The sequence below is a fragment of the Bubalus kerabau genome, chromosome 11, assembly GCF_029407905.1.
Source record: "Bubalus kerabau isolate K-KA32 ecotype Philippines breed swamp buffalo chromosome 11, PCC_UOA_SB_1v2, whole genome shotgun sequence".
NCBI classification, from domain to species: Eukaryota; Metazoa; Chordata; class Mammalia; order Artiodactyla; family Bovidae; genus Bubalus; species Bubalus kerabau.
The window spans coordinates 109,155,556-109,168,448 of NC_073634.1; the positions used below are offsets into that span (position 1 = coordinate 109,155,556).

General features: G+C 58.6%; 1 protein-coding gene across 5 annotated transcripts in view; it reads right to left on the reverse strand.

The window, feature by feature from the left end:
* Positions 1-12,893, reverse strand: part of EXD3 (exonuclease 3'-5' domain containing 3) — a 75,161-nt gene that overhangs the window by 33,876 nt on the left and 28,392 nt on the right. For all 5 annotated transcript variants that reach the window (XM_055541677.1, XM_055541678.1, XM_055541675.1 and 2 more), the window contains 3 exons: positions 8,315-8,368; positions 6,849-6,988; positions 445-542 (listed from right to left, as the gene is read on the reverse strand). In XM_055541677.1, the coding sequence (XP_055397652.1) occupies positions 445-542; positions 6,849-6,988; positions 8,315-8,368 (292 nt within the window). The remainder of the gene's footprint in view (positions 1-444; positions 543-6,848; positions 6,989-8,314; positions 8,369-12,893) is intronic.

Consider the following 12,893-nt stretch of genomic DNA (forward strand, 5'->3'; position numbering starts at 1 on the left):
GACGTTATGCAGTCAGTCAACGCACCACATTAACAGACCAAAGGGGAAACGCATGGCCTCTTCCCAAGACGTGCAAAGAGGATCTGACACAATTCTACCTCCGTTTCTGATGAACACTCACAGACCGGAAGTGAGAAGAACTTCTATGATCTCATGAAATGAAGCTAAAGACACTGTCAGTAAGTCTGCCCCCCTGAGATGCAGGATGAGGGTGCTGAGCTCGCTGTGGGGGAGGGGTGGAAGTGCTGTGCAGGCTCGGTGGTCCTCACCCATGAGGCCCAGACTCCCTGGGGACACCCCAGAAGGGCAGAGAGGCTGCTAAGGGCAGCAAGGAGACCGGAACGGACGCCGACCAGACCAAATGCTGGGGGGCGGTGGGCCCCAGAACCCCAGCAGCGCCCACCCAGCTCCCGCCCCCAAGCAGCACGTGCGGGGCTCACTCACTGGGGTCCAGGCTGTGGTGCTCCAGCAGCCGCAGCACGTGCCGGCCCAGGGCTCTGGGGCTCAGCCTCTCCAGCCGCAGGGTCGCCTGCGGGTACTGCCTGTGGGAGACACACAGCTCTGGTGGGCACTGCTTTCTCTCAGCCAATGCATTTCAAGGTCTTAATTTTCATCAGCATCATACATGTGCACAGTTCAGAAGCCAAGTTTTCCTACAAGGCTCAGAGGAAGGCAGCCCATCACAGCCCCCTGCTCAACACTTCTGAGATGGCTCAGATCTGCCCTGTGTTTCCAAGAACCACCTTGCACTGTGGCCTCTGGAGGATTCGGCTCTAGGCATTCTGCTCGGAGGCCTCACCGTGGAAGGCTCCCCTCCCCAGACAACGGCATCCTTGGTCCACTTTGTCGGGCACCAGGTGCTTTCACAGAATTATAGCCACGCAAGTATGACTGGTGGTGGGTAATGCTTGCTGGTCTGAGTGCTGCCTTGGCCACCTGTCCTGAGGAGTCACTCCCCTCCCCACTGCAAAGCGGATGGCCCCTCCCTGTCCAGGTCGCACTGCACCTCTCCTGCCTCCAGGCTGCGGCAAAGTGACTCTGTGGGCAGCTCCCAGGGGCCAGGAATGGACCTGGGGATGGTGCCCTTCAACTCACACTGGACTGGAGGGCTGGTAGTCTGAAGCAACTCTCCCTTTGCACTGGGAATTTGCTGCTCCAGGAACCCAGGGCCCGACTCCTGCTCTTTCTGAGGGTTCAAGGTCCTGGTCCTTGGTGTGGGTCTCTCTCCATCCTTTCAGGACTGTGTCTGGAGTGAATTCCTCCACATTTCCCTGTTTGTTTCTGGAATCCCCATTATTTGGATGCTGGGCGTTCTTGACAGAATCTGTTGGCTTTTTTTTTTTTTTTTTTTTTTAACCCTTTTCCTCTCTGATTTTCCTTCTTTGGAAAGGCTAGGAAGAATCTTCAGGTTTATCTTCCAAACATTTTACTGAGAGTTCCAGCCCCATCCTGCCATCACGTTCTTATGGACAAGTCTGTTCTGAGTCCCGAAGGCACTCTTTGCACAGTTGTGAGGTTTATTCTGGACACGGAATCTCTCTGAAGTTCTCAATTACAGCTTTCATACTCATCAAGCGCTCTTCTACTTCCTCTGGGCTCCAGGCAGGCTGGCCAGAGGTCCCCGAGCCCTGACTGGGTCCCTCTGCACAGGCAGCTTTTTGGGGTAGAAACTGACAAACTGATTCCGAGATTCATATACACCTGCAGAGGGCCCAGAGTAACACAAGGACGACTCTGACAGAAAAGAAAAGCATGGGAGGCTCACCTGTCTGACTCAGGGCTGCTACAAGGCCATGGCGGTCAAACAGGTGACACAGACAGAGCAGTGGAACAGGCCAGAGACCCAGTGCTCGTGCACACCTGACGGGCCCACACACACGGACACACCTGACAGGCACACGCACGTGCACACCTGATGGAGGCACACATATGTACACACCTGACGGGCCCACGCGTGCAGGCACACCTGACAGAGGCACACGTATGTACATACCTGATGGACCCACGTGCGTGGGCACACCTGACGGACCCAAAGGGCGTGCACGCCAGACGGACCCATGCACGCGTGCACACCTGACGGGCCCACGTGCGGGCACACCTGACAGAGGCACATGCACGTGCACACCTGACGGACCCATGCACGCGTGCACACCTGACAGAGGCACATGCACATGCACACCTGACGGACCCACGCGTGTGGGCACACGTGTCGGGCCATGCACGTATGCACACCTGACAGACCCATGCGTACATGCACACCTGACGGACCCATGTGTACGTGCACACCTGATGGATCCACGCGTATGTGCACACCTGACGGGGGCACACACATGTACACACCTGACGGACCCATACATATGTGCATACCTGACGGAATGTGTACGTGCACACCTATTGGAGGCACACGTATGTACGCACCTGATGGACCCACGTGTATGTGCAAACCTGAGACCCCAGCTCCAGCCACAAGCCACAATCCCTAATCCTCTAATTGTCTCCGCAGTTTGGCCCCTTTTCCAGATTGTCATGCAGCAGGTATTTCCTCTCACTTTGTAATCTTCGTCTGTTTCCCCTGTATCCTTTCATGACTTAATGGCACATGTCCTTCTAGCTCTGAACAGTATTCAGCTGTCCTGATGGACCACGGTTTACTTATCCCTCCAGCTACTGGGGGTTTCTTAGGTGGTGCCAGTGGTAAAGAACCTGCCTACCAATGCAGGAGATGTAAGAGATGCAGGTTTGATCCCTGGGTTGGATAGATCCACTGGAGGAGGGCTGGATAGATCCCCTGGAGGAGGGCATGGCAACCCACTCCAGTATTCTTGCCTGGAGAATCCCATGGACAGAGGGGTCTGGTGGGCTACATCTTATGCACACCTGATGGGCATTAGGTTGCAAAGAGTTGGACACGACTAAAGTGACTTAGCACACCCACATGTCAGCTACTGGAGGACATCTTGGTTCCCTCCAGGCTTTGACAACTATGAACAGTGTTGCTATGAGCACTCAAGTGCAGTTTTTGTATGGACAGGGGTTTTCAGTGCGTTTGGGTAAATACCAAGGAACACGATGGCTTGTCCTAACGTGAGAATGTGATTACTTTTGTAAGAAACCACCACGCTGTCCTGCAAAGTGGCCGCACTGTTCTGCATCCCCACCTGCGGTGATGACAGTTTCTGTTGCTCCACATCCTCACCAACACTCGGTGACGTCAGCTTCTGTCCATGCTAGCAGGGGTGCGTGGTGCCAGCTTCTGTGCACGTTAATAGGGGTGCCGTGGTGCCAGCTTCTGTCCATTCTAACAGGGGTGTGTGGTGTCAGCTTCTGTCCATGCTAGCAGGGGTGCGTGGTGCCAGCTTCTGTCCATTCTAACAGGGGTGTGTGGTGTCAGCTTCTGTCCATGCTAGCAGGGGTGCGTGGTGCCAGCTTCTGTGCACGTTAATAGGGGTGCCGTGGTGCCAGCTTCTGTCCATTCTAACAGGGGTGTGTGGTGTCAGCTTCTGTCCATGCTAGCAGGGGTGCGTGGTGCCAGCTTCTGTGCACGTTAATAGGGGTGCCGTGGTGCCAGCTTCTGTCCATTCTAACAGGGGTGTGTGGTGTCAGCTTCTGTCCATGCTAGCAGGGGTGCGTGGTGCCAGCTTCTGTGCACGTTAATAGGGATGCCGTGGTGCCAGCTTCTGTCCATTCTAACAGGGGTGTGTGCTGATTCAATTTGTCTTGCCCTGATGACATATGATGTACAGCATCTTCTCACAGGCTTATGCATCATCTGTGTATCTTCTCTGGTGAGGCGTCTATTTGGGATTTGGTTCATCTTTTAAATCAGGTTGTTTGTTTTCTTACTGCTGAGTTTTAAGAGAACTTTCTGTATTTTTGGATAACAGTCCTTTATCAGATATGAGTTTGCTAATATTATCTCACACTCTGAGCTTGTATATTCATTTTTCTTGATTAACACTTTAACATGTCAACTGATTTGATAATTTTTTTTAGTATTTTTGCACCTGTGCTCATGAGACGCACTGGACTGTAACTTCTTTCCCCTAATGTCCTTTTCAAGTTTTAGTACCAAGGCTTAAACTAGCTGATAAAACATGCTGGGATGTGCTCTTTCTTTTTATAGTCTCTGAAAAAAATTTTTTGTAAGATTGATATGCTCTCTTCCTTAAATGTTTGGAGGAATTCACTAGTGAAGCCATCTTAGCCTAAAGTTTTTTTGTGGTGAAGTTTTAAACCACCAATTCAATTTATTTAATTGGATGGTGAAGGACAGGGAAGCCTGGCACGTGGCAGTCCATGGTGCTGCAAAGAGTTGTACACGACTGAGTGACTGAACAGCTACACAGGACTCCTCAAATTTTCTGTTTTTTGGTTTTGTCAACTATGCTTTGCAAGAATTTGGTCTATTACATCTAAGCTGTTAAATATACTTGCATTGTTGTAAACATTTTTTATCATTTACTGTCTGTAGAGTCTGTAGTGATGTTATCCTTTTCATTTCCAATACGGGCGATCTGTATTTGTATCTTCCTTTCTTGGCATCTGGGATGGGCTTCCCTGGTGGCTCAGATGGTAAAGCGTCTGCCTGCAATGCGGGAGACCTGGGTTCAATTCCTGGGTCAGGAAGATCCCCTGGAGAAGGAAATGGCAATCCACTCCAGCACTCTTGCCTGGAAAATCCCATGGACGAGGAGCCTGATAGGCTACAGTCCATGGGGTTGCAAAGAGTCAGACATGACTGAGCAACTTCACTTTCACTTCTTAGCATCTCTTTATGATCTGTGCCTAAATTAGTTATCTTATTGGGAGTTACAAGATGGCTATTCCGAACTTGATCATTCCTTTCCATGTATTAGCTGGCACAACAGCGTAAAGGAGAGCTTTTCCTCCCCATTTTTCTGCATAAAACACGGTGGGATGTGCTCTTTCTTTTTATAGTCTCTGAAAGAATTTTTGTAAGACTGGTACGGTCTCTTCCTTAAATGTCTGAAGGAATTCACTAGTGAAGCCATCTGAGCCTCAAGACTCACGCATGTTACAAATCCAGGGTATTGTGCTCTGTTACCATCTTTTATACTCTATTACTGTTTTCATTCTTAGTCTATTCCCCACAGAGCCCTTGTTTCTTTTAGTGGAGAATGGTCTCTAGGAGCCAAGATTTCGTTGCTGGATGTGATCATTCCTACAGGGTGTCACTGCTTCTGAACCCTTTCAGGGCACAGAATGAGAACATCTTTTAAAAAATCATTAAGTTCAGCTGATCAGATCAGATCAGTCGCTCAGTTGTGTCCGACTCTTTGCGACCCCATGAATCGCAGCACACCAGGCCTCCCTGTCCATCACCAACTCCAGGAGTTCACTCAGACTCACGTCCATCGAGTCAGTGATGCCATCCAGCCATCTCATCCTCTGTCGTCCCCTTCTCCTCCTGCCCCCAATCCCTCCCAGCATCAGAGTCTTTTCCAATGAGTCAACTCTTCGCATGAGGTGGCCAAAGTACTGGAGTTTCAGCTTTAGCATCATTCCTTCCAAAGAAATCCCAGGGCTGATCTCCTTCAGAATGGACTGGTTGGATCTCCTTGCAGTCCAAGGGACTCTCAAGAGTCTCCTCCAACACCACAGTTCAAAAGCATCAATTCTTCAGCACTCAGCCTTCTTCACAGTCCAATTCTCACATCCATACGTGACCATAGGAAAAACCATAGCCTTGACTAGACGAACCTTTGTTGGCAAAGTAATGTCTCTGCTTTTGAATATGCTATCTAGGTTGGTCATAACTTTCCTTCCAAGGAGTAAGCGTCTTTTAATTTCATGGCTGCAGTCACCATATCTCCAGTTAAATCTAACCCTGAGGATCCTCCCACTTTCTGCCTGTGTCTCCCTCCCTCCCCATCTGCACACACTTATTGCTCCACCTGTTTCTCTCTCCTTTCTGACACATAATGAGAGCAATGGCAGCCACGTGCCGTGTGTCTGGCCTGCTGCTTTGTCCATCCCATAGGAGCTGAAGTCAAAGCAGCCCCTAGAGACAGAATCAGCCCCATTTTATGGATGAGAAAACAAACCCACAAATGGGAGTGCTTGCCCATGGCTCCAGGAGAGGGAGGGCCCGGGGAGACCTGCCACCAGAGTGCAAGGCCTGACTCTCAAGTGAGATGGTCAGGGCTGTGTGGTGCCAGGACAGGGCACCCAGACGTGGGACCAATGCTGCCGCCTGCTGACGGACAGGTGCCCAGGGAGCCTGGGCAGCCTCAGCACTGCTTCCCCTCACCCACTCCCAGGGAGGTGGAAGGAAGCCCTCTTTCAGATGCCCATGCATAGGTGACACCCTGTGTCTCTGATACACACATGCACACACACAGAGACACATGCACATGCAGGCATGTGCACACGCAGACACACATGCGCACACGTGTGTGCATGCGCACACACTCATATGTGTGCACACACATACATGTGCACGCACGCACATGCACGCACACACACACACACACACACACACACACGTGGGCTCCCTGTTGGCATGCAGCCTTTTCTCTGTAACTGCCGGCACTCCAGACAGATTAATTAGATGAAGGAAGGAATGAAGGAGCCAGCACCTGGATAAGAGGTGCGACCTCAGGACTGTGTAAGCAAAGGGCCCCCGGGGAGAATAATTTCTGTTTGACTCAGAGCAGTTAAGTCTCTCTGCCCATGGCTGCCAGAGTCAGGCCCTTGGCTCCAGAAGCAGGGCCCTTGCTGACTGGCTGGGACGCAGGTGGGTGAGGGCGGGCTGAGTGTGTGGCGGCTCCCCCATGGGCTTGCTGCCCGTCGAGCCCCACCCCTACCCTGGGCCCCATGGAGCTCACCTGGCAATGACCCTGATGTCAAAGCCGGGCTGACACCAGGAGTCCATGAGGGCAAGCAGCCTCCGCTGGAGGTGGGGCAAGCTGTCCACGTAGCGCTCTGCGAGGTCCACCTTGTCCTGCAGGAGCAGGGGCACACACATCTGCGGGGAGACACCCCCTCAGGCCGCGGCTCTGTCACAGCCAAGACCCAGACTCACTTCCAGCCCAGCACAGGGAGTGGCCAGGGCGTCAGTGCCAAAGGGCCCAGAGGCCAGTCTGTGCAACTCGCCTCCTCTGGAGAGCTCAGGAGCCCAGCCGCGTGTTTGAAGGCCTCGTGAAGGCCCACCCCCTGCTCCTAGCTGTGCCCCATGCCCGGACCCCTGCACACACACACACACACACACATCCATGTGTGTACACACACACCCCAGTGCACACACACATGCACACTCACACACATCCAAGTGTATTCACACCCCCCCAGTGCACACACACACATACATGCATGTGTGTACACCCCCTCCCCAGTACGCATGCACACACCCCCATCCATGTGCACACACAGACATCCATGTGCACAGATACCCATGCACAGACATCCATGCTCACACGCACACCCATGTGCACACACACATCCATGCACACACACACCCATGTACACACACACCCAGGCTCACACACACATGCACACACAGGCCCTGCTGCTCCTTAGGCCATCCCTCGGGGGCTCTGTGGTCACCCTCATCTCCACCATGAAAGATTAGAGGCTCAAACAGGCCTGGGGGCTCCTGGGGGGGCCCTGCTGTCCCTGAGCCGGTGGGTGGGCTGTGGGCTGGGGAGGAGGAGCAGGGTGGACATCAACCACCAGCCGCGGCCCTGGTGGCCCAGAAATGCCTGTCGTGCCGAGATGGCACCAGCACATGGCCTGGTGCATGCTCGCAAGACCCCCTAAGCTGCCCAAGCCCCTGGGAGGCCCCAAGGGAGCACCTGGCCATGGTATTGGGCCTTGGGAGATACTGGCCACTCCCGTTGAAAGAACCAGATCTCAAAAGGTCCCCTCCCAGTGGCCCCACAGAAGTCTCCTCACCTGCCCTCCCCTCCCCCATGTGGTCACATAGGCCAAGCTGTCTGGAGACCAGACGGGACGTGGGCCCATCTGCCAGGCCAAGGCTCCAGGTGCACGGTCCTCATGGGAGCTCCCACTCCTGAGAACCCTTCAGGCCACCCCAGAGCAGAAGGCGGCGTGGTATGCCCCCGTGACCGGCCACTTTGTGAGCATGCCATACCAGCGCCCGCTGACAGCTCACGGGCACTCACGGCCCCCCTGCCCCTCCTCACATAACCAGGTGGTCACATGCGGCTCCTGCCCTCCAGCACCTGAGCTCCACCTGTGTGAACAAAGCCCACAGCTCAGTGGTGGGGACCCTCCCTAAACCATGCTTTTGGGGGCCTGGACATGATCTGATCTACGTGAGAAAGACTCTCACCTTCTCAACGTCGAGATCTGCCTGCAGCTGCAGCTTCGTGCCCAGCACGATGGCCTGGGAAGCACAGAGGGCCTGAATTATACGGGGCCCAGGGGGACAAGCAGTGCTTCTGCGCAGAGGAGTGTGCACAGGAGGCTCCCACCCTTCCCCACAGCCCCCAGTTGCCTCCGGTCACTGGAGGGACAGCCACCGGGCTTGTTCAGTTCCAGCCACGTGGCCTCAGGTGGAGGGGCCTGGAACCAGGAAGCATCCCAGTCCACAAGCCCCTGTGCCAAGCCAGGCTCCATGTGTGCTGTGGGGTGGCTGGAACAACCCGTGTCCCCCCTCACCCAGCTAGGGTTCAACATAGATGGGGCCTCGAGGTGCTTGCTGGGCAGGGGGCCTGGGTCAGGGGTTGCTGATGAGAGGGTGGAGGATGGAGGGAGGAGCAGGGCCCCCATCACCCACCCATGGAGCCTGATGGGGTGTGGACTGCTCTCCCCACTGCTTCTGGGAGCTCCCCCAACTCCCCAGGCCCAGGAGTGTGCCAGGCACCCCCGGGGAGGGCCGGTGGGGCTCTGTGTGCTCTGGACGCCTGAGGGATGGCAGCCCTGACCTGCGGGGCTCCTCCGGACCCAGTTTGAGTGCTTTCCACAAGCCACAGCGTGCGCCCCAAAGCGACTCAGAGTCTGTTGGATGGAGCGTGCTGACCCCAGGTCCAGGGCAGCAGGCCGGGTGGTCGGTGCCTCGGGGGCATGCAGAGAGCTGCCCTGGGATCCATAGAACAAGAGGCACTGAAGCCAAGGGCTCACAGGCAGCCCCTCGGTTGGGGCAGGGTGCGCGCTGCGCAGTCTGCCCTGTCCTGGGCGCGCGACCCTCCCCGGACTCGGCAAACACTGGGCAGCCCTGAGCGCCTGCACGTAGCGCAGGCCGCGCTGCTATTAATAATTTCCATACATCGCGCTCCCATTATGAGCAAAAATAACTGGCCAGGCGGCCCGGCCCCGCCCCCCGCAACTCACAGAAAGGCCCAAAATAGCGGCCTGGGAAAGGCAGCTCCAGCGGAGGCCGGGATCACGGGGCGGGGGCGCGGGGCTGGGGGGCCTCTCCCTGGGCGGCGCTGACCCAGCGCCCCGCGGCCTGGCCGGAGTCCAGGAACTCAGTCTGGGCCAGGCCCCGGGGGGCCCAGGGCCAGGGGAGAGGGGTGCAGGGCTTGGGGGAGGGGGAAAGGCAAAATGGGGGAGGTGGTAAGCCAGGGAAGGGGACGCAGGCCTGGGGGCGGGGCTGGGGCGGGCCCAGGTGGAGGAGCGGGTGCAGGGCTGGGGGCGGGGCCAGGTGCCTGCGGGTGGGCTCCTTCCCCAGGCGTCCCTGCAGCCTCACCGGATGCTCTGACCTCTTCTGGGGAGGAGACCCTCAGGAAGTTGAGGGGGCTCTGCAACCCGCCCAGGAAGGCCGGAGTGCACACGCTGGGCACCCCACGTTCAGACCCCAGGCCGTTCGAGCCCAGCCACCAGCGTCCCGGCTTCCAGGCTCCCGCAGGGCCAGCATCTGGACCGGGGCTCAGTCAGGCCAGGCAGCAGTTGGAGAAGGGCCGTGGGTGGGAGGACTGGGGGCCTGGGAGCCTCCTGCGCTCCAGGCCAGGCCCCAGGCAGTGGCTCGGGAGAGGACGGCGGAGGCAGCAAAGGGAGCCCCTGACTCCTCACCACTCTCCCGGGCGGCTGGCCTCCATCACCCAAGGGTCCGGCTCCTCAGCAGGCTACCCCCCATCCAAGAACTCCTCTGAGCCCCAGAGCCGGCCTCAGACTGGAGGGGCAGCCTGGGGTGGTGGCCGGGGTCTTGGTCCGGTGGGGGCAAGGGCAGGCCAGGCACTGCCCCTCAGAGCAGCGGGAGGGCAGCCTGCAGAGCCCGCGCACCCCAGGCCCTTCTCTGTCAGCCGCACCCCCCTTCCCTCCCTCTTTTCTCTCCTGCGACCCTTCTCCCCTCCCTTCCCCTCCCAGGAGACAGCAAGGCCCGGGGCCCACTGGGCCGACCTGGCCTGGGCGGCTCACACACTGGCCTGCAGTCAGGGCCCTGGTACGAGGTGCCCACCGGCAGGGCAGAGTGTGGGGGCCACGGAGCGGGGCAGGCAGTGCTCAGAGTCTGGTGCCACCCACCCAGGTGTGTGGTTAGGCCCGCCTGTGAGGGGTGCACACCCCTGGGCACAGGATGATGCCCCCAGAGGGTCTGGGTGCCCTTCTCTTCTGCCTGCTTCCTCCACGGCAGCCAGCCCCTGACCAGGCCCGCCAGAGCTCTCTGTGCACTCAGGCTGCCCTCTTTTGGCCAGGCGGCCTGCGTGGACATGAGGGTGTGGCTGGAGCACAGGGGCTGGAAGGCCATGGACTCCCCCAGGGACTGGCTGAGAAGGGTCCTCTCTGCCCCCCCCCCCGGGGGGGTCTGTGGCCTGGAGGCTGTGGGGGGCACAGGACGAAGAGGGGGCCGTGTGGCCTTATACAGACACGGGAGAGTGCCCTGATGGCACTGCCCAGCCACCATGGTCACTGGGGGTAGGGCTGGCAGCAGAACCATCTCCTCCAGGAAGCCCCACCTTGGTTCTGTTGGGCCAGGCTGCTCATGGCTCAACTGTCACACAGGCCCTGAGGGTGGGGGAATCGCCTGCTGACCCAGGGGCCTGGGACTTGCCCCAGACCAGGCTGGGCAGCCACAGTGGGAGGAGGGTAGGGGACGAGACCAGGGCTGGGCCACCCGGCACCTTGCTGGCATTGCTGACCTCTGCCCAGGAAGCCAAGAGCTGGCTGCTGAGAAGAGGGCTGCCCTGGGCGGGGTCAGGGCGGGGCAGTGGGAACCAGCTCAGGCCCCAGAGCTGCAGCTTTGCTGAAAAGTAACTAAGACCAGAGGGGCTGGGGCAGTGACAGAGGGAAGGGCAGGCACGCCGGACCCTGACGGGCCAGCAGGGGCCGGGGCAGGTGCCCAGACCCGGGTCCCAGACCCCAGGGCCGACCTGCCTCCCACCTCCACTGCTTGCCATGGGCTATCCGCCAAGGGACCTTTTCTTTTTTCTTTCTTTTATTTTTTTTTAAAGCAAAGCTATCTTTTTACCTTGATAAGCTGTTTAAAAAACATAAATAAAATAACTCAGCAGACAAAAGCGGGCATTCACGCGGCCAGAGCCCGCCGCCGCCCTCGACATGAAATATCGCAGCACATGAAGCCGTGAGTCCCCGCTAATCCGAGCGGACAGGCCTGAAGGCGGCCCCTCGGCGGCGCGGCGCGGGCACTGGAGCGTGCACCGCCTGCCGGGCCGGCCCGCTCGGGACAATGGCCTTTCTCCGCACGAGGGGCCTGCGCCGGACAAGAGCGCTCTTTGTGTGCCAGCCCTGCCTCGGAGCGCGAGGGAGGCGCATTCAGCCGCCCAGACGCTCTTTGAAAGGCCGGAGTGTAACAGGAGACGCGACACACCAGCCTGCCTCTTCTCCCGCGGCTCGGCCGCCAGGCCGGCCCCGCACCGCCGCGTTGTGCCCGCGCGTCCTCCGCCCGCCGTCCGGCGCGCGCCTCCATTCCAAGGAGCCTACCCGTCGGGGATGGGGGCGCGGGGTGGGCCTGGGACCGCCTGGGCTCCGGCAGCACCGTCCCCCGGTGTGTGGGGTCGTCTCTGGGCCCCACAAGGCAGCGGCGGAGGCGAGCCCTGGGCGGGCTCTGGACTCCTGGACGCTGGCCTCATCTCCCGGGGAGACGGCCCCTCTGAGCCGGCGCCCGCACCTCAGGTGCAGCAGCCGCGTGGATCTCAGCCAGGCGCCCGGCCCCCCACCCCGCGCCGCCCATCCTGCCGCCGCCCCGCCCACCAACCCCGCGGTGAGTCACCGCCAGAGCACCCGCGGGGCCCAGGGACACCGAGAGCACACCTCAGGGCTCCCTTTTCATCTCGGAACCTTCTGGGTTAAGTGAGAACCAGCTCTGCTCACAGAGGAATCAGCAAAAGCACCGAGCTTCCAAAAGCCGCCCCCCCCCTCCCCCCGCCCCAGTCCTCCCAGAGGCCTCTGCTACTAAGCCCCCACCCCCGCACGCAGCCAGCCCTACCTCCTACAGGGGAGCAAAACACCCGCCCTCCATTCCCAGCCACGTGCATCACACACACTGGGAGCTCCTGACCCGATGGACACGGCTGAGAGTCTGGGCCCACACCAGCATGACACCCCACACCCGATCCTCTGAAAAGGACACGTGTTGTGCCAGGGCTGGTCGCCGGCGGGGTTGGGGGGCTGGGGCTGGCAGGATGGTAACAGCAGGGATCTGGCAGGTCCTGAGGGAGTCTGTCCCTCACAGGGTCCCCACCACTCCCCCGACCCAGTCCAGAGTGGCCCAGCAAACAGGAACGGGTGGACCCCACCCAGAGTGCAGGCCCCCGGCTCCAAGGCAGACACCCTATAGACACCTGCACACCGAGGCCCAGAAGCAAAGTGGCCAGTCCTCCAGCCCATCATGGCCACGGCCGTGGCTGTAGGGAGGGCCTGTCCTCAAGCAGAGAGGCCTCGGCTCCTGCCCGCGGGCTCCCTGCCTCCAGGCTGTGCCAACAGGGGCCGGGTGAGCAGGAGTAAGTCTGGGC